Source organism: Leptidea sinapis, chromosome 23, assembly GCF_905404315.1.
Source record: "Leptidea sinapis chromosome 23, ilLepSina1.1, whole genome shotgun sequence".
NCBI lineage: Eukaryota > Metazoa > Arthropoda > Insecta > Lepidoptera > Pieridae > Leptidea > Leptidea sinapis.
In genome coordinates, this window is record NC_066287.1 from 10,228,259 (window position 1) to 10,255,803 (window position 27,545).

At 35.3% G+C, this 27,545-nt stretch overlaps 1 protein-coding gene across 1 annotated transcript; it reads left to right on the top strand.

The window, feature by feature from the left end:
* The first annotated feature begins 11,616 nt into the window (after nucleotides 1–11,616).
* Nucleotides 11,617–16,297, top strand: LOC126971201 (glutamine--fructose-6-phosphate aminotransferase [isomerizing] 1-like). Its single transcript, XM_050817370.1, has one exon. It carries the CDS (start codon nucleotides 11,864–11,866, stop codon nucleotides 13,886–13,888), a length of 2,025 nt encoding a protein of 674 aa, XP_050673327.1. The 5' UTR covers nucleotides 11,617–11,863; the 3' UTR covers nucleotides 13,889–16,297.
* The last annotated feature ends 11,248 nt before the right edge of the window (nucleotides 16,298–27,545 follow it).

A 27,545-nucleotide genomic window follows, 5' to 3' on the forward strand; every position in this document is an offset into this window, starting at 1 on the left:
TATCGTAAATCGTCAAAATATGTCTACACCTAATTTCAAGAGAAACTCAGGTAATTTTAGGAATAGTAACAGCGCGAATTTTAGGCAATTTAATGTACCGCAAAGACAGGTAACACCTAAAATAAGTTCCGATGTTACTATGCGGTCCGTGAATAAACCGGATACGCCCCAGTATGCTGCTCAGAACGTTTTCTATACTCAAGGTCAACCAGTATTATATGGCAATGAATGCCATAGCAACTACAATGAAGGTGAGTACCCATATCATGTAGTACAGGAACCTGAAGAGGAGTACCAGCAGGATTTTCCTCAAACCCAGGAGATGCCAGACCAGACCTAGTGAAAATAAACTTGTTGGTCAGGGATCACCTCCCTTACATAGAAATACCCGAATTAGGAGGTAAGTTTCTTATTGACACTGGAGCAAGCCGAAGTGTGATTGCTTCAGATGCTATTTTTAATACGTATTATGAACCTTATGTGGAATATGAACCTTTTGAAATATCAACGGCTCATAGCGTTTCTCGTCATAATTATGTAATAAACCTACCCTTACCACCAATTTTTAATATTAATCTTAGTCATAAATTTCTTATATTTGATTTCGATCCAAAATATAGAGGTCTTATAGGTTGTGACTTATTGAGGTCACTAAAAAGTACAATAGATTTAAATAAAAATATATTGCGCACATCGGCGGTAGATATCCCGATGTACCTAAATAAACCAATTACGAAAATTAAAATAGGTCCTAAATGTGAAAAATTGGTTCATGTGAAAACACATCACATCGACGGCCAATATTTACAAGAAAAACTTTATTGGTCGGAAGACTTAGAGTCACCCGCAGCCTTTGTGACGGTAAAAAATGGTTCCTTCAGAACCACGGTTATAAACTATAATAACGAAAATAAATTTATCCCAGTTGTAACCAATATTAAGTTAGAAAAATTATCCGAAAATCTTGAAGTAAGTAAAATAAATACGTTAAAAGTAAATCCAGATGTGGACAAAATATTAAAAGAAAATTTAAATCAAATACGTACAAATCACATGAATGAGGAAGAAAAAAGGGAAATAACAAAAATATGTTATCAATATCGTGAAATTTTCTATTCAGAACACATACCCTTAACTTTCACTCATGCTGTGAAACACGAACTAAGATTGACAAATAACAACCCTATCTTTGTTCGTAACTACAGACAAGCCCCTAAACAACGGGACGAAACAAAGAAACAAATTGATAACTTATTACGACAAGGTATCATAAGAGAGAGCATATCACCTTGGTCGTGTCCAACTCATATAGTACCGAAGAAACCAGATGCGTCCGGTAAAGTTAAGTGGCGTCTTGTTATAGATTATAGACGTCTTAATGATAGAATAGTAGAAGATAAGTATCCCTTGCCTAATATACATGACATACTTGATAGGTTAGGAAGAGCCCAATACTTTACAACATTAGATTTAGCTAGTGGGTACCATCAAGTGGAAAAGCACCCTAATGATATAGAAAAGACAGCATTCTCTACAGAGAGAGGGCATTATGAATTTTTAAGAATGCCCATTGGCTTAAAAAACGCACCAAGTACGTTTCAGAGGCTAATGGACCATATACTTAGAGGCCTTAGCAACGTTTATACGTACCTTGATGACGTAATTATAGCTTCTACATCCCTTCAGGAACACATTGACAAACTTAGACAGGTATTTGATAGATTTAAAACTCATAATTTAAAAATACAACTTGAAAAATCTGAATTTTTACAAAAACAAGTGAACTTTTTAGGGCACGAACTAACGGACGAAGGTCTTAAACCAAATAAAGACAAAATAAAAGCCGTATTAAACTTCCCATTGCCCCAAAGTCAAAAAGAAATAAAAGCTTTTCTTGGACTTGTAGGATACTACAGGAAGTTCATAAAAGATTTTGCTAAACTTACAGAACCAATGACACTTTGTCTAAAGAAACAAAGTAAAGTTACACACAACGCTGAATTTATTGATTCTTTTAATAAATGTAAACAAATCTTAACAAATGCCCCAATCTTACAATATCCAAACTTTGATGAACCTTTTATATTGACAACAGATGCATCAGACGTAGCTCTTGGCGCGGTTTTATCCCAAGGAAAAGTGGGATCGGATAAGCCGGTAGCCTACGCATCACGTACGCTTTCCGACACAGAATCGCGTTATTCGACTATTGAAAAAGAATTGTTAGCCATTATATGGGCAACAAAATATTTTAGACCTTATTTATATGGTAACAAATTTACCATTTACACAGACCACAGACAACTCACTTGGCTTATGTCATTAAAAGACCCTAATTCTAAGTTAACTCGCTGGCGTCTAAAGCTTGCTGAGTATGATTATAACGTAATATACAAGAAAGGACGTCAAAACACTAATGCAGATGCATTATCTAGGGTTAAAATTTTCCATAATAGCATAGATTCCTTAGCTGTAAATTTTGACGATAATTACGACGATAATATAATAGATAGAATTTTTGAAAATGCACGTAGAGAAAACGAGATGGAGCAATCAGCCCAAAATAATGTGGAAGAACCTGAACCATCCACAAGTAACATTAACTTACCAGTACCTGTACTCTCTCAGGCTGAATCAGACAGCATGAGTGCAGTCACAATTAGTGAGAACCAGTTAATAAGTACAAATCATACCCAACCTGATAATGAAAATGCAGGCATACCAATACTGACAGACGCTATAGACAGACAATTGAAGCAGTTTCACATACGATCAACCCCTGGTTTCGAATATAGAGTCGATAATCGCTCTACAAACTCTAAAACAGTCATCAAAGATGTTTTTATTCCAATTAATAATACGGAACAGGAAATTATACGTTTCTTAAAAGAACACACTATAGCAGGTAGAATATTCCATTGCTATTTCTATAATGAAGAGCTATACTTGGCCTTTTCTAGAGTTTATACTACAATCTTTAACGATAGAGGCCCTAAATTAATTAGATGCACAACTCGCGTCACTTTAGTTGAAAATAAAAATGAACAACAAGAATTAATAAAGAAATACCACGAAGGAAAAACAGCCCATCGAGGTATTCAAGAGACACATAAGCAGTTACACCGAAATTACCATTGGCCTAACATGTTACTTACGATTCAAAGATATATTAACCAATGTGACATATGTCTTAAAGCAAAATATGAACGAAATCCATTTAAACCAGCTTTATCATTAACTGATACACCCAGAAAACCAATGGAACACCTTTACATGGATCTGTACTCGACAGGAGGAGTTACATTTCTAACTATAATCGATAATTTTTCTAAATTTGCTCAAGCTATTCCCATCAGTGCATGTAGCAGTGTTCACGTAGCAGACGCACTGTTACAAGTCATATCGACATTGGGACTCCCACACCAAATCACAACAGACTCAGACACAAAGTTTGATAATGATGTAATCAAAGAAATTTGTGCATTACACAATATTCATATACACTTCACAACACCATATAACCCTAATTCTAATTCACCAATAGAACGGTTACACTCAACTCTTTCAGAAATAATTAGAATTCAAAAGATGACAAATAAGGATGACACAACTGAGACAATAATGAAATACGCACTCATTGCGTATAATAACACTATACACTCAGCTACAAATTACACTCCACATGAAGTACTATTCGGACACACAGCATCACGAAACCCTTTAGAAATTTACTATCCCAAAGAGTTTTACCAGGATTATGTAATAAAACACAAAATGAACACCGAAGCCGTACAAGAATGCATAGCAGCTCATATGTCAAAGAACAAGGAGGCTGTCATCGCCAAGCGCAACCAAAACGCCGAAGAAATTGCGCTCAAGGTAGGTGAAATAGTATATAAGCAAGTAGCTAAGACAGCAAGAAATGATAAAACTAAGCCCGTATTTAAAGGTCCGTATAAAATTATTCATCTTCACCCTAATAACGTAGCGGAGATTATAGGTAACCACCCTAACTCAAAATCAATCAGAGTACACTTCAAGCTTCTACGAAGACCTCATCTTGTTTCAGGATCCTCATCTCAGGAGCAATCGTGCTCACAACAACCGCCGACGTAACGCTTGTCCCTATAAATGATGATAACGGAATCCTTTTGCTTAAACAGGGTCAAGTACTACGACAAGTCGATTATTTTAATCTTGCATGTGTCTATAATGTCACGTATCTACATTTAACATCAATTAAACTTTTATCTTTATTCGAGAGTGTTAAAGCTACCGAAAAAGATACATCAATTGGAGACATACATAGATCGTACAAAGATCAAATAGCACATAGTTTATCTCTTATAAGTAAGAAAATTAGTTTTATTATTCCGCACATTAATAGAAGGAAGAGAGGCCTTGTAAATGGTTTAGGCTCTATAGTAAAATCAATCACAGGAAATTTGGATAACGATGATGCACTTAAATTCGAAGCAGAAATTTCTAATATTCATAATAAAGTAAATAATATCGCGAGCACCCATGGCAAATCCCTGATACTTGCCGAAAATACCATTAAAGAATTTAGCCATCAAATTGAGAAAATAAATTTAAATCAAAATAAATTGCTTCTAACCATCCAAAATCAATCACGGATTAGCGATAAGATTGCCAACCATTTACATTTCTTAGAGATTTACGTAGAAATAGATTTTAGCTTACAAATTATTTTAGATAGACTAGAAATTTTAGAAGACGCAATGACGTTTGCGCAATTAGGAGTAATGCACCCCAGTATTATAAGTCCATACAACCTTTTAAATGAAATTTCATTAATTCATAAAAAACATAAGTTTTTGCCAGTAGCGGATATAAGTTTAAATAAGATTCATGAGTTGGAAAAATCTATAAAAGTAAAATCATATAGTACGGAACATTCTTTGACTTTTATCTTAGAAATCCCTTCCATTGATTCTAATATATATGACCTCATCCACATGTACTCCATTCCTAACTCGTCAAACCTAACTATTATTCCAAAATCCAAATACCTAGCACTTGGTAGCGATGAGTACGAATACCTAATGGAAGGCAAATGCAGAACAATCAACGGAAACACGCAGCTCTGCGAGATGTCCAACACAGCATCCACGAGGGCATCAGAAGATTGTATTATATCGCGAATTCAACACCGCATGTCAAACTGTACATACGCGAAAATGCAAATTAATAAAAGTATAGTGCAGAGGATCAAGGACAATACTTGGATAATTGTCCTGAGAGAAGAAACAGTCATCCACATCAAGTGTTTAGCAAAATCTACATACAAAAAGGCTTCAGGTACATTCCTACTTACCCTTACAGAGGAATGCCAAGTTGAGATACTGAATAAAACATTAAACTCAAACCGCAAAGAGATTACATTTAATGAAGTTGTTCCACTACCTAGAAATATTGAAAAGAGTGTACCAGTACAGTATCATATAAAATTGGAAAATATAGAACTGGACAACCTGCAGCACCTTCTGGAGACAGCCCAAGACATATCTGTCATAGAAGAACCACACTGGACTACCATGATGGCAACACCAAGTTGGACTACCCTTATCCTATATGGCTTGCTGATTGCTGTTGGAGTCACAAGGATCATTAGCTGGAGGAAGTCGCATGCAGCCAAGGACACCGCTGTACAACACAGTGAGGACACTGTGGGAAGCTGCCGGGTCAGCTTCCAGCTTAAGGAGGGAGGAGTTACGCAGGCCCAACACGGCTAAACCTGCATACGTTGCCACCCCGTACCTCGACGTAGTGCTGATCGAGCACCCATTGTCTTTTACATTTCTTTAGCTTAATTATAATATTGTTTATTCAGTCTTGTTCCAATTTTTCTGTGAGTAACATTAAATATTGTTAAATAAAGTGCTTTTTAAAAACTTAATTCCCGACGCCCGATACATAACTTTTCTGACGCTTTAAAATAGGGCAACTAAAACTATCCAGTAGTGGGCTGGTCTTACAAACTGTCCCTGCACGCGGATCAGTTTGGTTAGTCGAGTGAGCGCAATTGAATCCCTGTGAGACGAGATTTATAGAACAAACTAAATAAGGATTATTCAATTATAAATGCGGATGTGTGTAGGAATAAATGTGGTGTAGGAATCATGTGGATCACGGTCAATTGCGTAGTGTGGTCGTTTTACTACAAGTTTATTTCGAACCTTATTTATTTTTCACATTTTTACTTATTCACATAGCGCACGATTCATAGACGATAACCTAGATGCCTCAATCAACCAAAAAGGAGGTGGTCCATTCGCATACTTTCTCGGAAAACCCACGGTAGCTTTGGCTTACTACAGGCCAATTAATATGACCTCCCGCAGCATAATGGCATAAAAGGCATCTATTTTCTCAAAACTGATTCCTTTAGAATTCTTTTGGATGTCATTTCTAATATACTAGATACTACTACCGCTTCGATAACAAATGGCGTTCTGAGAGAAAAGAAGCGGCGCATGAAGAGTATTCCAGTTTTATCGGTAATCATATATATATGCAACATTTTTATTATTTTATTTTAAATTCTGACGTTGCACAGTTCCGCAAATGTTCAACTCATAATACGCGCTCCATATATCAGTCCGGTTCTGACAGCCATTAAATAGAAAACCTCAAAATACATAAGTGAAGTACTGTGTAGTTTGTTGTGAGTGCAAGAACGATAACCAAACTACAAACGTATCAAATGGATGGCTCGCGTGGAATGGTGCTCACAGATGCTAATGAAGTACGACCACGGACATTCTAATTTCTAATGCTCTTTATGACATTGTCACAGGATACGCAACGTGGATTTATTGTTTTGAACCCGAAAAAAAACAGCAATCTTGTGAATGGGTGTTTGAAAATGAGAACAGGCCAACAAAAGTGAGGCAGGCGAGAAACGTTGGTAAAAAATGATCGCATTTATTTTCTCAGCTACGGGTCCCATCTGCAGAATTCCACTTGAAGATCAAAAGAGTGTTAATGCCGAGTGGTATTCTACCAGGGTGTTAAAAAAAGTTCGCGAAAGACGACCAAAAAGCCGCGTTCTCATACATCATGACAACGCTTCTTCGCACACGGCCAACAAATCTAAGTAATTTTTAGCTTCCGAAAAAGTACAACTCGTCACCCATCCTACACATTATCCCGACCTAGAACCCTGTAATTACTGTATTTTCCCTAAAATCAAAGATTTGATGGGAGGTTTCACTTCTACTAATTCCGAAGAGGCAGTGATAGCGTTCAATCAGCACGTAGAAGACATGCCTTAAGATCTGTGGTCCTCCATTTTAAAAAAATGGTTCGATCGCATGAAAAAATGTTTAAAATCTAAAGGAGAGTATTTTGAAAAGCAATAAAAATAATATGTAGGTATTACATGTTGTTTTTTTAAGTTACGCAAAACTTTAAGTGTGACCTAAGAACGTATATCGTGCATAAAAGTTATCGTACTACAATAAAAATTATATTTGATCGCCATCTTGTAACTCTATAGCGAATCTGTGGATGGAACAGAATAATATAAAAATCGTGACTTGATCGTGAAGAGGTGAAAATTTGAGGCGGTATGTATTTTTTAATGCTAAATCATAATAAAATAAAATAAAATGTCAAAAAAATAAAAAAAAATAATTTATAGGTCACTTTTCACTTAGGGTTATGAAAAATAGATGTTGGCCGATTCTCAGACCTACCCATTATGCACACAAAATTTCATACAAATCTTTCGGAGAAGTTTGGCAACAAACACCGCGACATGTTGATTGTCATGAATTTTATATATTATAAGATTGTCGGATTGTCCTATTTCTTTGCTTTTTTACCATTATTTGGTGGTCTCTATAATGGTTTATAGAACGATAACAGCGAGCTAAATTATAGCGCAACTGAAGGGTGGGGGGAAGGGTGTAGCCAATGTTACGTGGCCTAGAGACTAAATGTAAGTCGTTTGAGCCCGACGCCTTAAATTACTCCGCGAGCACATAGTTGCTAGACTTAAATTCGAAATTGTTCGACGTGGACTCAAGAGGAATGGGGTTGAGTATATTCTCTTATGAAACCAGAATCACTATATGGTGAGGGCTGACGTCGGCGAGAACTGTGAAGGCAAGGGGAACGTTGCGGAAAAGTTTGCTTTGAAGAAATAACCCCTTACGGTTCAGTTATATTTTGGGCAGCGATTAATGTATTCGACCGTACGGAATTATATGCTAAAGAGCCTCTACAGGCATGCGTTGATTCACGATTGTCCGTCGTAGTCTACGCGCTGATGTGATGGATAGGTCCTCTTCTTTGAGAATACTCAGGCGTCGAACACTGATACACACGGAGATATGCTCTCTCACCAGGTGAAAGTGGACGGCATTTAAATTTGAGTGAATCCCCCTGATGTTCCAGAAGTCCACAGCTAATGTGGAGGGTGGTTTGAGGCTCTTGCTTTGTTTGCCCCGAGTCAACACAGGTTGGCCCCCTCCAGAATAAGCAGGGCAGCCCGGGCATCCACTATTAGGTCCTAAATGTGGACGCCCAGGGATGGATTCTCCAGGGCTACATAGCCTGGCACCGTCCTGAAGTACTCTATTTTGAACGTCTAGTATGCAATGAATTAGCCTTAAGTTGCTTATAAAAAATTGGCTGCAATTACCTGTAATTTATTTAAGTATAGTTAATTTTCTGATGTAAATTGCAACTATAAGTTTTTGACTTCCTTAGAATCGTTGTGATTTGAAACTCGATTAAAGCAGAGCGAGACGATAGAGGCGCCGTTGCCAGCTATTATTTATAAAATTATTAATTTGGCTGCCGCGTAAAATTATGATTTCAACAATATGGATATCGTATCCGAGGTTCTCAAGGGTACAGAGAATTAATTTGGGATAACTTTTGAAATCTAAGATATGCGTGGTGGTTATAAAAATAGAATAAAATAAATAAAATCTGTTTATTTCAGACTGTTGGCCCGGCCCATAGGTGTTATTATTTCTTAGAAACTACTAACAGCGCAGGTCTGGCCACACATGGAGTATTGCTGTCATCTCTTGTCTGGCGCACCCCAGTATCAGCTCGAACCATTTGACCACGTGCAAAGTAGAGCAGCTCGAATTGTCGAAGACCCAGTGCTCTGTGAACGGCTGGATCACTTGGCGTTGCGTAGAGACGTCGCTTCATTGTGTGTCTGCTACCGCATTTATCACGGGGAGTGTTCCGAAGAGCTGTTTAATCTGATTCCTGCCGCCGAATTCCACCTTCTCCGAATTCACACGCCACAAGTTAGGATATCATCCCCACCATCTGGATGTGTGGTGGTCCTCCACAGTGCGGTTTTCAAGGAGCTTTCTTCCACGTACTACAAAGTTGTGGAATGAGCTTCCTTATGCGGTGTACCTTCAAAAAAAGTGCATACAAGGAGTATGCTGTTTCAGTAACAATAGATTCGTCTTCCTTTTAAAAACACGAAAAATGTATTGCCGTACGTTGTATTGCCATATAAAGTAATTAAATAAAAATTCAATTATAAAAATTTTGGGGTATAAAAATAGATGCAACCGATTCTCAGACTTCCAAATATATTGTACTACATTATTATTGTATTCGATTGCCATCTTTCAACCCTACAGCGGATATGTGAATGGAACAGAATAATATAAAAATCGCGATACAAAAAAAGTTGTAGATCGTAGAAGGGCAAAATTTAAAGTTGTATGTATTTTTCAATGCTGAATCAAAATAAAATTAAAATAAAAAAATTGACAAAAAATATATTTTGGGGGTCGGGCCATTCTTATCTTTTAGGGGTATGAAAAATAGATGTTGGCCGATTTTCAGACCTACCCGAAATACACACAAAATTTTATACAAATCAGTTCAGCCGTTTCGGAGGAGATTGGTAAGAAACACCGGGACACGAGAATTTTATATAGTAGATGCTTTACGATATAAAAATACACTTGATGTACACTGTAAAGAAAGAGGTAACGACTTAAGGAAACATTACAGATGAACCTAACTTTTGTGGGATTATAAAAAAGGTTTTAGTAAATTTAATTTTTTGTCCACAACCTGCCAGCTTGGATCGCTCCTATTCAAAATAAAATTTTGAACCCTAAATCATTGTTTTTTATTTATTATTTCGCCAGCTTATAAAACAATCAAATCAAATAAAGATGTTGGGATACATTGGGTTTTTGATGTAACAACTTCTTATGGGAGGGTAACCGCTTTGTAACGTAACGCGTTACGGCACCAGTCTGACTGTCTTCCCTTTCTCTCACGCATACGGCAGCGGTAGGCAGGCTCCTACTCTCTCACTCTAACCAATTGTTACTTTTATTGGATGAAATAATGATACTTATAATGTACATACACAAAATTTTAATGTACATATTCAAGTTGTAACTGAGAATTAAATATATTTTTTAATCAATAAAAGATTTTTTCCTTACATCATCACATTAATGTAAATAAAATCAAAGTAATTACCTAAGCTTTTCTCAAGTTAAACAATTTCAATATTAAATATTATTCTACCTTCGCACGACACGCCACAAGTTAGGATATCATCCCCACCATCTGGATGTGTGGCGGTCCTCCACAGTGCGGTTTACAAGGAGCTTTCTTCCACGTACTACAAAGCTGTGGAATGAGCTTCCTTGTGCGGTGATTCCAGGACGATATGACATGTGTACCTTCAAAAAAAGCGCGTACATCTTCCTTAAAGGCCGGCAACGCTCCTGTGATTCCCCTGGTGTTGCAAGAGATTGTGGGCGGCGGTGATCACTTAACACCAGGTGACCCGTACGCTCATTTGTCTTCCTATTACATAAAAAAACTATGGCGTTTATTATGCCTGAAATAAATGCCTTTTATTTATTTATTTATTTTGAAAACGATGAAATTTGAATTGTTTTCAATAATCCTAGTAGTAATCTTAAGTAGAAGACAGACATAATTGGTTGAGGCAATACGAGACTTATTGGTAAGGTTTTTACTCAAAGCAATATTAACTTTTGCTCGAGTTTGGTACAAGGTGCCTTTTTTATGGAAGGGGCCAAACTATTATATACTACCTTAAACGGTAGCTAGCTTTAAGGAAGTCATACTCTTTATATGAAGGTACACAATCATATCGAATCTTCCTGGATACACTGTGTAAAGAAGCTCCATAGTGTAGTGTTGTAGAAATATGTTTGAAAACCACATTGTCGAGGAACTTCAAATATTTCGATTGTCATATGATATTATGGTGCAGCGTCAGTCATGAAACTTCCATCTATTTATCAAAATTCGCAAAAAAAACATGTACTTACACACTATTCATGTCCTATGTATCTTCATTTCAGTATGGGCAATTTACACCACCGTTCCTCACTGGTAATTTGTGTAAGTAGTAATATACTAATAAATTGTAATAATATTATGTGAAATTAAAATCTAATGAGACACCCACAGCTATAATGCAGACTATTATTTTCTTTCATTCGTGCTAAATAATATAAATACTACTTCTGTGGTTGCACACAGTCAACGTCAGATGCTAGTCATCACTCATCAGTCATCGTCACTTGTCAAGTAAAGTTGTCAAATGTCCAATGTGAGGTTTGTTTTTTTCTATTTGGTTTGTTGATTTAATTATTTTATTTACCATACCGAATACCAATATGAGCCTATGATAACGAAATACGGTGACGTGTGTGCTTTGCCGTAAGTGAAAGTAAATGATTAGTGGTAGGAGTTGTAAGCGAAGGCCTTCGATATTGCTTGTGTATTTTGTCAATCACAGTCTCTCGTCGGTCGCGGTTTAGTACACTCGAGTAATCGGTAACGTTCTTCATCTACAATGTGTGGAATATTCGCATATATTAATCATCTTACGCCTAAGACCCGGCGAGAAATATTGGAATTATTAGTGAACGGTTTGAAGCGTTTAGAGTACCGTGGTTATGACTCGGCTGGTGTTGCGGTGGACGCTGCTGACTTAAAAGACATTGCTGTTGTGAAACGAAGTGGTAAAGTTGCCGCTCTAGAAGAGCTACTTCAAGAACGCAGTGAGGAGCTTGCTGTTGACGAGAGTGTGGAGTCGCATTGTGGTATCGCTCACACCAGGTGGGCGACCCATGGTGAGCCGAGTGCAGTTAACTCTCATCCACAACGTTCAGGCGAAGACAATTCATTTGTCGTCATTCACAATGGCATCATCACCAATTATAAGGAAGTTAAAACATTCCTTGAGAACAAGGGATACACATTTGAATCCCAAACTGACACAGAAGCTATTGCCAAGTTAATTCATCACATTTACAGCCAACATAAGGAATATAACTTTCAAGAACTTGCTGAACAGGTAATCCAACAATTGGAAGGTGCTTTTGCTCTTTGCTTTAAGTCTCGCTATTTTCCTAATGAATGTGTGGCAACAAGGAGAGGTAGTCCCTTGCTTGTGGGAATAAAAACAAAGAGACGTCTCTCTAGTGACCATGTACCTATCATGTACACAAACAATAAGAGTACTCGAGGTGTTGTGCCCCCAGTACCGAGAGTTAATAGCCATGCACATTTTCAACCAGAAGAAGAACGGGATGTAGAGTATTTCTTTGCATCTGATGCTTCTGCTGTCATTGAACATACAAATAGAGTCCTCTACTTTGAAGATGATGATGTTGCTCACATTAAAGATGGTGTACTTAGTATTCATCGCATGTCAGGAAGCAGTTCTGATCCTCATGAACGTGAAATTTTTACTCTCAAACTTGAATTACAACAGATCATGAAAGGAAATTATGACTATTTTATGCAAAAAGAAATTTTTGAGCAGTCGGAATCTATTGTTAACACAATGAGAGGACGACTCAACTTTGGAGATGGTACTGTCACACTTGGTGGCATTAAAGATTATATTCCAGAAATAAAACGGTGCAGAAGGTTAATGCTCATTGGTTGTGGAACAAGTTACCATAGTGCAGTAGCAACAAGACAGCTGTTGGAAGAGCTGACTGAATTACCCGTAATGGTTGAGTTGGCGTCTGATTTCTTGGACAGAAATACCCCAGTATTTCGTGATGATGTCTGTTTCTTCATCTCACAATCTGGGGAAACCGCAGATACATTAATGGCACTTCGGTATTGCAAACGTCATGGAGCACTTATTGTTGGTATTACCAACACAGTAGGAAGTTCTATCTGTCGTGAATCACATTGCGGTGTTCACATAAATGCAGGACCTGAAATTGGTGTTGCCTCCACAAAAGCATACACATCACAGTTTGTTTCACTTGTAATGTTTGCACTGGTCATCAGTGAAGACCGTATCTCACTGCAAAAACGCAGAGCTGATATTATTGAAGGGCTACATGATTTAGACAAGAAAATAAAGCAAGTGCTTGCCTTAGACGATCAAGTTAAAACATTGGCTCAAGATCTTTACCGTCAAAGGTCCCTATTAATCATGGGTCGTGGCTATAACTTTGCTACGTGCTTAGAAGGAGCGTTGAAAGTTAAAGAGCTGACATACATGCACAGTGAAGGTATAATGGCGGGAGAGCTAAAACACGGACCACTTGCTTTGATTGATGACTCAATGCCTGTCATGATGATTGTAATGCGTGATCCTGTTTATGTTAAATGTATGAATGCCCTTCAACAAGTCACTGCACGTCAGGGTAGGCCAATTGTTGTTTGTGAAGAAGGTGATACCGAAACAGAGGCCTTAGCTTCTCGGGTCCTACAAGTGCCGAAGACCGTAGATTGTTTACAAGGTGTCCTTACTGTTATTCCTATGCAATTGTTAGCCTACCATATAGCAGTGTTGCGTGAATGCAATGTGGACTGCCCCAGAAACTTAGCCAAATCTGTAACTGTTGAATAGATTTTGATTTTATTTAATGATTTATTTGATCTCTACTTTCAATATTATAATATTTTTACAACAAACGCAAAAGGTAGATGTAAACTTTTTATGAATCTGTGGCTCCATTTTGATATTGTTGACTCCATATCAATTAAAATAGGTAAAAATTTATTAGTAGCTTCTTTTCCTACATTCCAAAATGCATAAGGATTACACAAAATGATTTGTAAAGCATCTTAATTTACATTCCATATTGCCTAATAAATACCGGTTTTAAATTGCGACATTATTATCTGGTTTCGCCAAGGCCGCCTGTTGCGTTACTTCGTTGTATCCTTTCCAAATTCTCTTTGTCCCTCTCTGTTTCGAGTTTTTAAATTCATAGAGTTTTGTAATTGCTATGTTATATTGTTTAGAAATGCTAGATTATTGTTAGAAACAATATTTTTTTAGGATAATCATACTGTATTTTTAGAAATACTAATATATTTAAATAAATCTATTTTTAACAGCTTTTATCGGAAATAACTTTGTCTTTTATGTTTCAATCATACATATGAATCCATTTGATATAGTTTTATTTTAAAGTTTTATTTATATTCACTTTCTTACAAAACATGTATGTACTAATAAAATGTAAATGTATTTTTGTTCATTGGTTCACGTCAAGACGAAAATTCAATATTTTATTCTAATTTCCTAAAATAAAATTTTGTTCTTATTAAAAGTTATCTATGTATCATTAATTTAAAGTTAAATCCATTATACTAAATAATTATGAATATATGTAACAAAAAAGATCTTCCAAACGGAATAGCTTATCAGAAATCTGTTTGTACAGTTTATATCAGTAGGAAAAATATTATTACCTACGTATTTCCTATAGATAATATTATTATTATGTTGTTAAAATTTTTCTTAGATTAGGCGCAATATATTTCATTTGAATTAATATATCGATGTGTATATATATTTTATTTATCAATGTTGTTGTTATATCTTGTGTATGATTGTTAAATTACTTAATTGAAATTATTTTGCCGCTTTATACGGACGTAATATAAGTAAAAACAAAAAAAAAGAATATGTTCACGTGGAATTGCTAGTCAAAATTTTCTAACGATGATACTTTTATAATGTTCACGATTCAAAATACAATATGTTAGGAGTTAAGCGTAAATAAAAAAAAAACGGCATAAATATTTTGTAAAATGTATTTATGAATATGTATGTATAATTACTGTAGTGCTAGAAATAGTTTAACAAAACAAGTAGTCTGACCTCAACAGGCCTTATAACAATCCGATAAATATAAACTAACTCTCAGGAATTTCAAAGACTATGTATACCTACTATTAATAAACGTCGCATTTTTTCAATTGATTGCAGTAAGTACTGTAAGTCTTAATCCTCGAATCGAAAACATGCCGTCACTAATGCTAAAAGAAATGTATCAAAATTATTGCGATCAAGAAATATTGTTACATTAACAAGTTGCATATTAACAAAGATAAGTCTTAGCTCCGTTCTGCAGGAATCGTCTTAATACTTATTCTGTGATCGAGTGTATTTTATGTTGAACGCGACAAAATACACTTGATCATTGGTAATAATACAGATTGAGACGCCGTCTAGAATTAGATTGAGAGTTGGCTGTTAAATGGGGTGTTGTTATAACCAGTGCCGGATTAACCACATAGCAATTGCTTCGGGCCCCGCGCGAAAGGGGGCCCCGCATATTTAAAGCCACTGATCTATGCCTACCGTAATTTTTTGAGTGAAATCTATTAAGATGTAGTATATGGAAATAACTTGACGTAACAAAAACGTGAAACATTTTCTACTAAGACAACCACGTCAAACACTAAGTAGCCGACTATTTCCAATATAGGTTTTTCAAGAACAGGATTCTGCACTATAAGGGCAGGTCGTATAAATTACCATCAGCTGAACGTCCTGCTCGTCTTGTCCCTTATTTTCATAAAAAAAAAATTGATCATGGGCTCTGAAAGACTGCTACGGGCTACGCGCTTGCTTAATGCGGCACTGGTTATAAAATTATCCTCATAATTTCTTTTAAGCTATATTTTTTCTATTCATTACGCTGAAATATCACACTAAAAACACTGTCATATTAAATGTATATTTTTTTGTCTTAACCTTCAGCTTAGTTCTGTCTAAAATCGTAATCAGACTGTACTTGTTTCGAGATAACTTTATAAGAGTACTAGAGTAGGTGTAAATCATTGTGATAACATTGTTTATTTGATAAATCACGCACATACTTTCACTGTTCGGGTTTTATGTGAAAACATCCATTACATAAAACTCTACTTACCTATATAATATAAGTACTGGATATCACAAATGATATTGATAGCTAATTTAAGATTACGAATTATATTAATAAATATCTATAAATAATTATGTTTTCCTTTTTCATTTACTGACTTATAAATAAACGCAATGAAAAGTTACTCCCAAGTTTGAAATTACTTCTCCCCGTCATGTCATTCTGTTGTGACAAAAGTAGGATCAAGACAAAAAGTTTTAAGTTTGGAATAACTTTGATCATCATCATCAGCCGGAAGTCGTCCAGTGGTGGACCAAGGCCTCCCCCAAAGATTTCCACGACGATCGGTCGTGCGCTGCCCACATCCATCCGACTATCTTGACCAGATCGTCGGTCCATCTTGTGGGGGTCGTACCAACACTGCGTTTTCCGATACGTGGTCATTCGAGGAATAACTTTAGTTCGCGTTTATTAATAACACTATTAAAGTTTAATTCCTAAGAACATTCAAGTTAATTCGATTCCCAAGGTGTGCGCTCATACTGAATTTCTATATTATGTCAACGGAGCCTCCCTAGTCCCTAATGTAAAATAAATATTGGTATTTATTTTAGATCCGCAATACTAGGAAATGGGTATAAATACGATAAAAGCAATTAGTTTGTAGCTGTTGTACACTTGACTGCAATCTTTCTATCTTTTACGATTGCATTATCTTTGTAAGATCAAAGTGGTTGTGTTAATAGTCGACACTCAAATTAATGGTAGGTATATAATCGACATTAAGGAGCCGATAAGATTAGTCCGTGCTAATTAAAGTACAATTCTATTACCAGCCTAGGGATTTCCCGGCATAGTATCGAATGCGTTAATAATTTTTGTGTGATTTTGTATTTTAGTAGAAATCATTTTTTTTATTGAAAATAAGGAACGAGACGAGGAGGACGTTCAGCTGATGGTAATTAATACGTCCTGCCCATTACAATGCAGTGCCGCTCAGGATTCTTGAAAAACTAAGTGGCCTGGCACAGAACTATGCATTATTATTTTTTATATAATATATTGTAGGTACTTAGGTAAGCCTTCTATGTTATATTATGGTGAATGGTGTTGCTAATACCAAAAAGAAACAAAATATATGCTTGAGAAAAATGGGTGTGAGAAACACAGCGGGCCTCTTTTTATTGTATTTTAAATTTATTCATTTAATCCTACACTGGGCTCGATGGCTCCATTTCCAAGGTTATATCATTTAGAAAGTCATTTATGCTATATTTAGAGTGACCTTTCGTTACACAAAATATGTATTTTGTATAGTTTTGTAACAAAATACTCACTAGCCGAGTAGAGTAGCAGGAATAAAAAGTAAACATTAATTGTTCTTGGTGTTAACAGCATCACAATTCGTACAGAATTCTAGTTTATTTACCTGCATTCTGAGATATGCATTCATTTTCAGAGGCTATCACATACGCGTCATAAATTCTATATATTATGTTGATATAGAACTTATTAGAATAATTGCTAATTATTGTTTGATGCGGCGGTTATCCTTATCCCTTACGGCAGAAATGAAAACTCTGTCAATGCCAGGTTAATACATAGGCTGCACTAAAAGTATCGGGAATAGAATATTTCCAATGTTCCTGTCATATTTAAATCTTTTTAATTGAAAACTCCTTGGTTTTAAAAATCGAATACCATTTATTTATTTAAAAAAAGATTCTCGGTCTTGTCAAACTTGTTTAGTCGTTGAGAAAATGGGATTGACTCGAGAAAATTCTAGAGCGATGATTTATTATGAGTTTCGAAGTGGTTTAACACAAAAACAGTGTGTTGACCGGATGATTTCTGCATTTGGTGATGAAGCCCCATCCAAAACCACAATTTATCGCTGGTTTGCTGAATTTCAACGTGGACGTGTCAAGCTCAGTGATAATCCCCCGTCAAGGTCGTCCAAAAACTGCAGTCACCAAGAAAACGTTGATGCTGTGCGTAAGCTGATTGAGGAAGATCGACATGTAACATACCGCGAAATTCAGGCAACTTTAGACATTGGCATGCGTCAAATACAAATAATCTTGCATGAACAATAAGGTGTAAAAAAGTTGTTTTCCCGATGGATACCGCTTTTGCTCTGTGAAGAGCAATAAGCGGCTTGCGTTACTTGGTGCGACAGAACTCTCGAAAGATTCCACGCAGGATCCTCAAATGCTGTATGCAAAATCGTATTTGTTGACGAATCCTGGATATACGCGTACGAACCCGAAACAAAAAACCAGTCACGTAGTTTGGGTGTTCGAAAATGAATTAAAGCCAAAAAAATTGGTCGTTCACGGAGTGTTGCAAAAAAATGATGGCCACGTTTGTCTCCAAAACCGGCCATGTTGCGACTATTCCTCTTGAGGGACAAAGAACGGTTAAGCCCTTATGATTTCTATACTTTCTCTAAAATAAAGAATAAATTGCGTGCTCAGAGATTTTTATCACCTGAAGAAGCTGTGGACGCCTACAAAACGGCCATTTTGGAGACCCCAACTTCCGAATGGAATGGTTGCTTCAATGATTGGTTCCATCGTTTGGAAAAATGTGTCAAATTTCGCTGAGAATACTTCGAAAAGCAATAAATACATTTTTAAATAGTAATGTTGTGTCACTTCCTTGATTCCCGAAAATTTCAGTGCCGCCCTCGTAATGCGAAATACAACTTTTTCTTTAGATATTTTAGTTTCATAAAGTTATTCAACCTATAAATAACACATGTGTATAAATTACTCTGGTAAAACTTCATCGAAAAAGGGGGTGCTCACCCTTTCCCAACTTGAGCGAACTTTAGTCTTCACCCCTGAGTAAACACTACAAAAAGCCAGTATCAATCCGCTTCCGCCTTCCTGTTATGTAATGGTAAACTATTCGATAAATAACAAATATCAAAATGATTTGAGTTTTCTTTAGTGCCAATTCCGCCAATATTTGTCTTTAAACAATTCGACACGTGTTTCACCTCTACACGAGGCATCCTCAGGACGTGTTGACTCGCCAAAACCTGGCAGGTCAACTCAAATCATTTTGATAATAATGGATTTCAGCGAAGTAACGCCTACTTCAATAAATTTTAATAACAAATGGTTAAAAATTAAACTGATTTCGACACTAAAAATTCTACTCGGAATTACGCGGGTTATTAATGAACAATCCATTAATAATTACTTAGCTATTAGATCTAATTAGATTGGAACTAATTGTGTCGTGTTATTATTTTCTAATGCTAATATAGTAGTTATATGTAATCGATTGCTACAATCTGTTTTGCCTTCAAAAGACAGTTAACATATTTTATTTCACAATATAAGCCCGTTTTGAATCAAGATTTCGAAGTTGTCTGAATATACATATATTTCATAATGTTATGGACTATAGGTAAAATAATTATGCCGAGTTTATTGTATACAAGTAAGTAATTGTTTAAGTACTAGTATTTACTAGTCTGAATTTGTTCCGAAGTCTCTATTGTGCGGGCCTCTCTTCTGTGGAGGCCCCGGGGCTGTAGCCCTGCCTTAAATCCAGCCCTGCAGTTTTTATTTAGTCTTTATACTTGGATATTAAAAAAAACAATACACCCTTGGTTTCACCAACACAATAGTTAAAAAGAAGTGTGTGCGTTATTATGGATGCATGCAAGAGTTATACTTACTTCTTTAGAGTAACAAAACAAAAACCCTTAAAAAAATTTAGTCCTCGTGCTATTTTACGTGCGGTTGTAGAAAGAACAATATTGTTATACGAGTAAATAAGGTATAATTTAGTTAAATAACGTTTATTTAAATATTATTAATTTATTCTTTTAATTCAACAATTAGAATGATTTTTTTTTTATTTACTGCCTATATATATTAAATTTATTTTTATTCATTGGTCAATTACTTGTGGGTCAGGGGTGTGCAGTAGACAAATAGGTTTATGGTAGCTGAAGCACAGGAGTAAATAAACGGTGGATTATGATAGGTATAATAATTAATTATAGTCTAGTGGACCAACTATCAAGTTGATCATCCACAGACTCGTTCTACATGATGTTCCAAAAATTACTAAATATAATAAAAGTTGTGTATGTAATTGTGTTCGTGTTTATAATAAGTTACCGAGTAGCATTAAAAATTTAAATTCTAGATTATTTAAGAATAAGCTGGCTAAATGCTTATAATTTTTATAGTGTTAAGGAATTTATGGAAATGAAATTCTGATATTCATTGTTGTTAAATATTTGAATGCTAGGAATAGTTTAAATTCAAATTCAATTCAATACTGTCAATTGTATACTAACCCCCTTATTCATAATGGTCCGCTAACTTTTAACAGCCGCTAAGGAGTGTTTTTTCTCATTCTGACGTAGGTCAATAGAAGAAGACAGAGTGAGAGTTAGCAATGCTTTAAGTTAGCAGACTATTATGAATAAGGGGGTAAGTTTTTTACAAATAAATATATTATTATTATAATTTTTGTGTCGGTATGCTGGCCTATCGAAAAATTCACTCGGATAATTTTTCTCTAACGCTCCAAAAGAAGTAAAACTTAGAAAATATTTTATAACTAATGTCTTTAATATAGTACACGATATGGTTTCGTAAAATCGATTCAAATCTAATCAGATTCTGATTTCCGAGTATCAATGCAAAAAGAAATAAAAGATAAGATTTCATTGTTTATCATTTTCGTACGGAACCGTAAACAATGTCGCTCCACACGTTCACTAGAGGAATTATTAGCAAGAGCATTCTCGGCAATCAGCATGGCTGTATCAACAATGCATTGTAAATTGTTCAAGGTCAAATCTATCTGTATTCTGTAGGAATACATATTCTCTACAATAATCCTAATGTTACAGCACGCAAATTAAGCCAATTTTATGTTCGATAGTAGGTATAAGTAGGTAAATAGAAATACTGCTTAATAATAGATTTAATTTTAATTTTTATATACTTAATATAGGTATATTATAATTTTATTTTCATTTATTATTATGTTTATGGTAGCACTAGTCTTGGGGGATTATAAATATATGAATATTTAATTCTCGAAGTCTGTGTCTAGAGAATAGAAAGTCAGCGTTGAGAAGTAAAATTCCCAACATAATGCTGACTAGACACCATTTTGGTTCTGTAATGTCCATAATATTGTTATTAGTTATAAGATTTCTGTATTTTTGAACCAAATAAACCTTTTAATTATTATTACTGTTAATACCTACAATGTTCTTAAGATTTATTGAATCAGGCGTCATTGCGCGTAAATCTATGATATCTAAATGTTATGCGGTTGAAGACAAGTCTTAGCAAAATTGACACTTAAAATAACTAATAAGTATAGATAATTCTGGATTTTCACAAAATTACGACTAATTCAATAAACTAAAAAAAAATATAGGTACCTACCATCGAACATGAGAAATAGCCTAATTTGCTCATTCTTTGGAATTCTTGAATAAATATTGTTTTTGCCGCCATTTTACCGCTACAAGTGAAATATCTACCTAGGTCCTACAGTGTGATTTATACTGAAAAATTTGGATGGCTATTTGAGGCTTAAATGTTAACAAATAGTTGTTGATAATAAAAACAGATAGTTGGAATATGAATACCATAAATTCTAAACATCAATAATTATACATACACATTTTTGTAGTTTTTGTTTTTGTAGTTCCATACAGAAGGCCTAACCTTATAAAATTAATTTGAGTTAGCCGTAAAGTTTTGAGTTTGTTAAGGTTCTTCCAATAAAATACTCATGTTTTCTGCTACTGGCTTTTTATACCCTTATTTTTATTTTATAATCATAAAGAAAAATACCTACTAGTTATATTTATTTTTTTCAAATTGTCCATAAACACTAAAATACACATAGCGTGAGTGGTTGCGTATACGAATGTTAGTCATGTAGAAAAACACATGACTTTATAACCATCTTTTTTTTGAAGTCCCTTAAAATGCCAAAAGCAAAATTAACCATATAACAAATCATAACTAAAAAAGATAATCAATCCATAGTTATACATATTATATTTTATAATAATTGGGTCCAGTGAGAGGCTCCTTTACACAGGATGCCGGATAGATAATGGGTACCACAACGGCGCCTATGTCTGCCGTGAAGCAGTAATGTGTAAACATTATTGTGTTTCGGTCTGACTTAACATATTATGTCTCAAGGTGACGCATGCAGTTGTAGTGCCGCTCAGAATTTTTGGTGTTTTTCAAGAATACTGAGCGGCACTGCATTGTAGTGGGCTGGACGTATCAATTATCATCAGCTGAACGTCCAACTCGTCTCGTCCCTTATTTTCATAAAAAAAAATGACATTTCAGTTATGATATTACCTATTAAGCAACAGTCTAACAGATTCTGTAAAATCTATGCGAATGAAGAAACAAGACGTTAATAAGTTATTGCGTCGTCGACGTAATATCAAGTCTGCGGACTACAGCCCACGTCTATGAACGTCAAAAATGTATTGACACACCTCTCTCCATTACATAATTCGACCCACTTACCTGCATCACTTGGCATACAACATCTGCCTAACGACTACAGGTTTCAACGTGAACGTCACAATCTACACACCTACAATAACACTTCACACAAATACTCACACGCCTGTACACACATATACACACATCACCGCCCACGATGAGTGTGAAGTCTGCACACCTAGACTCCAACGGACTAACAGATATATAAGATCGTTAGTGATCTTCTCTCCATCCAGCCTAGCGAGCAGCCGGTTCGAGGTTCGACTCTCCATCCAAGACGCCCCACGCATGTGAGCTGCATTTTCGCTGACAAAGCTTCAAAGGCAGTCAGCACAAAAGAGGTTTCGGTAGGCTTGACTTTTACAGAGTTGTTTTTTCATATTGTTTTTTTTGAAATTATTAAACTTAATTCAAATAGGCTTTAACGAAGTGCTTTGAATTATCACTACAAATATTTCTTTTAAATCACTGAATTTACCATATTATATTCGTAAAAAGTTGAGCTCGTGAGAAGAACATACAAGAAACTAAATAGCCACTCTTTTCAATAAAAAAAATTGTAAATCCAATTTACGAGTCGTGTTACAGTATAAAAGCAATAATTGTTGTTTCATTTCCATGTGGGTTTCTCGTTGATATTAAATGTTCAAATAGATATTTTCCCGATGATGTTCAGTTAATTAAATCCTGCAAGTAAAATGTGCCTGGGGCACATAGCTCGACGGACAAACGGCCGTTGGGGCAGTAAAGTCCTCGAATGACGACCACGTACCGGAAGACGCAGAGTTGGTAGGCCACCCACAAGATGGACCGACGATCTGGTCAAGACCGCCGTAATACGTTGGATGAAGGCAGCTCAGGACCGATCGTCGTGGAGATCTTTGGAGGCCTTTGTCCTGCGTCTTCCTCACTTTGTAAATGTGTTCAGTTCATCCTAGAATGTGAAATATACTCAGTGTTCGCGATGATTTTTATATTCCTTGAAGATTATTGTATGAATTACATACTAAGTGACTTAACGGTACCTCCAACCCGTAAATATTGACTGCGCAAGTGACTCAATGCAATTAAAATTCCAAAAGCTGCGTGGTAGCCTAATGCAACAGCCCACAGACAGTTCTGTACGTTCAAAGCCTTATTTCAATACCTTATCAACCCACAAATCAGTGATGAAATAGCTGTTATTTCGAAGTCAATCAAAGGTCACACGCATTGCTCAAATTCACCTCTTGCCTTTCACCTACATACTTTTATGTACATAATCACGGTTCCGTACCCTAAGTTTAGCCAACGCGAAACCTGCTAAAGTCTCTACAGTCCGTCCGTCAATATGTCAGCGGGCTGCATCTTATAAACTGGAATGGTAAGCTAGCTGATATTTTGACAGAGTGTAGGTACCTATAGCCATTGCAATAACAGCAATTAAAAAAAACAGTGCTGCCTAGGTACGACCGAAAAAGATAAATTGGAGGAGATCTTAATTTTGATATATCGGTAGAATTATATTATTATAACGAATTAATTACACAGACGCGTTTGGACTCACTTGCCGTCTGCGGAGTGCCGACTGCCGATGAGGATAACTTTACACGTTAGAGCGAAAAGATGCGATTATAACAAAACTATTAATTATTTTTGAAAACTAAATTTTTTAATAATTATTTACATTCACAGGTACGTGAAGAAATATGAATAAAGGTATTAAATGCTATAGGTATTCAATAATACATAGTTTTTAAAATAAATAGTTTTCGAAACCGTTATCCTATACCGAACACTGGTCGTTTTGATTTTAGGGAGCGCGCGGCTGTTGCCACTATATAGGTTACAGGTTAGTTATATATGTATATAATTATAGACTAGCCGTTCCCGCCCGCTTCACTGGGCGAATTTTAAAAGAAGGAACGTTGGAACGTTCATGTCGATACGATCAGAGGTTTAGGCGTGGTTGAGCCTCAAACAAAGACAATTTTCATTATACATATATACTAGCTGACCCGACAGACGTTGTTCTGCAGATAATAAAAAGAAATACTGTTTTATAGGCATAAAAAATGCTCCCTGTTGTTATATTGAAATTGTTTCACAGTGAAACTGTCAAACCGTGCGTCACTAAATTCTCTCATAGAAAATATGTCCATACAAAACAAATATTGAAAATATAAATAATTATGGGTCCCAGGTCGAAATAAAAACTATCCTATCTCTCAAGTTGGACTAAACTGCACTCCATGAAGTAACCGCCATTAAAATCCGTTAATTAGTTTAGGAGTCCATCGCGGACAAACAACGTGTCACGTAATTTTTATATATTAAGATATATATAGATGTATAGGTATACAGAGTGGCAACTGCCTGACTGATAATAATAGGAAATTGCATGTCTTGTAATAATACTAATACCCTGCATTTACGTTTGAAGAGTAACTAGTGGACATACAACTTTGCTATTAAGACTTGACATCTCATGTTTGGCTTTTCAAGAGTCCATGGTATGACACGATCAGGTAACCGTTTTTCTATACTTGTCGCAATTTCTCAGAAAATAGATGCTATAAGTACCTATTTTGGGGCTAGATATTAAAAGTATGAAAGTGCGTTATTGTTATTATTTAAAACGAAGGTCTAGCAAGAGTAAATAGGTATGTATGTATGTGTATACCTGTTCCTATGGTATTTATATCAATACTAATATTATAAAGAGTTTGCATTCAATAGACTCCGAAACTACTGAACCGATTTTAAAAATTCTTTCAATGTTGGAAAACTACACAATCCCCGGGAGACATAGGCTATACTATACTTAAAAAAAACTCCAATAATGTAGCCCAAGATGTATAAAAACTACCTAAAATCGCGGGGTATCAGCTAGTGTTAAATATGGGTCTGAACGAAATGATTATCTTATGCTGGTAGGTACCTAAGTATTGGCAAAGTATACAAAACAAAAAGACCAACACCAGCGCTCGGTCAGCGGCGGTCAGTGGCCCGCGACCATACAGGTTACGAGTAGGTATATTATAAAGTTTGCATTTGCGCAAAAACGCACTTCGAAATAATTTGTAAAGTATAACAGGAAAATTGGGCGTAGTCTCATCACACAAGTACGTCATGCTTAAAAAGGCACTTTTAATAACATTTAGCAAAGTATTTTTAACACTTTAATTATAATATATATCTACAGGATGGTTTTTTGAGACGAGCGGTAATAGCCAAGTTGGAAACTACGAGTATTAGAGAAAAGTCGTGATAGGAGTTCCTCTATTTTTAAGAAAACAAATAACAGCATATTTAGTTTTTTAAAAAATTTTAAAACCCGAAAGATTATTCAAAAAAAATTAAACCGTGTATTATTGGACCACTGGACTTTGTTGCTGATAAGGTTTAATCTTTGCAAAGAAATATTATTTAAAATGAAAGGAAATACCAAATTTTTTGTTTTATTATTTTTACACGGAAGAAAACTCACCTTCTATTCAAACTGTTCTAACTTTTGTAAGAAATCTTACTTTTTTTTTGTTGATATTCTATCGAGGATAAGTCCTGTCATGGTATCAAGGTCATTAGAGAGACGTATACATTTTATGCATTTTACTCAACGGAACCCATTTTGAGCAATTTATTATTAGGTAAAAGTGAGATATGAAAAGCAATTTGTAAAATTTTTCTATTTCCTTTCATTTTTAGTAATACATATCTTTCCAAAGTTTGATCCTTATCAGCAACAGACTCCATTGGTTCAATAATACAGTATGTAATTTTTTTTGAAAAATGATTCGGGTCGATTTCAAAAGTTCAAGTAATTTTAAGAATCTAAATGTGCAGTTATTGTTTTTTTATAAATTGAGAGCATGTCTCCTTTCGCGACTTTTCTCTAAGACTCGTAGTTTCCAACTTGACCATCACCGCCCTTGTCAAAAAAACCCTGTATAGATATATTATGTAAGATTCTCGTGTTCACTTTAGGAGTTGCCATACTCCTTCAGGATGGTTTGATCGATTTTTATGACATTTTATATGTAGGTATATTTGGTAGATCTGAGAATCGCTCGTTATCAATTTTTTTATTATTCCAAAAATATTTTTATTGCAAACCTTTTTTATTTTAATTTATATGGCGATAAATGATAAAAAGTGAAAATAATAATAGTAGGATGAAGCCTATTGGAAACGGAAGAGAATATAAAAAAAATGAAAGGAAAAGTAAATTACGGGCGATCTGAGGTCGGAAAGTGGGAAAGGGGGCATGTTTTAGGGTAAAAAACTCTGTTTATCTCGATTTCCGGCAAAACTACAAGTCCTATGGAAAATTAAGATTAAATTATGATTAAGATTAAATGGCAAAGTTGTAAACAGTAAAAAATCTACGACTTTTGTTTTCACACTTTTTTCACATAACCTCAAAATTTATATGAAAAATTAAAAACACCAAGTTTATAAGTTTTTTATTTTTATCTTTTACAAGAAAGAAATTCACGAAATTTAGTGAAAAATTCCCTTTTTATGTCCCAACTACACTGTAATTTATTTGAATTGAAATATTTGCTGTTGTAAAAAAGTTGGTCCTTTCTTTTCATTGATATCTCCGCTTTCCAATGGTGTAAAAAAATATACATTACAATGGTAAATACTCGGAAAATTTAAGCCTATCAAAAGGCATTTCATAGAGAATTCATACCTGTCATTTCGTAGCAGCAACAATATGGATTAGAATCAATGAAATCTATTTAAAAAATATGTACTTAAAAAGGATAATGATTCAGAGTTATATTATCCTTTTTTTTTCACGCGTCTGTTTGTGATAAACACAAAAACTAGTGCACCTATCTTCACGCTGTTTTCACCCATGGATGGC

Excerpts from the sequence above, each read along its gene's own strand:
- LOC126971201 (XM_050817370.1), top strand. The coding sequence starts at position 11,864 with ATGTGTGGAATATTCGCATATATTAATCATCTTACGCCTAAGACCCGG.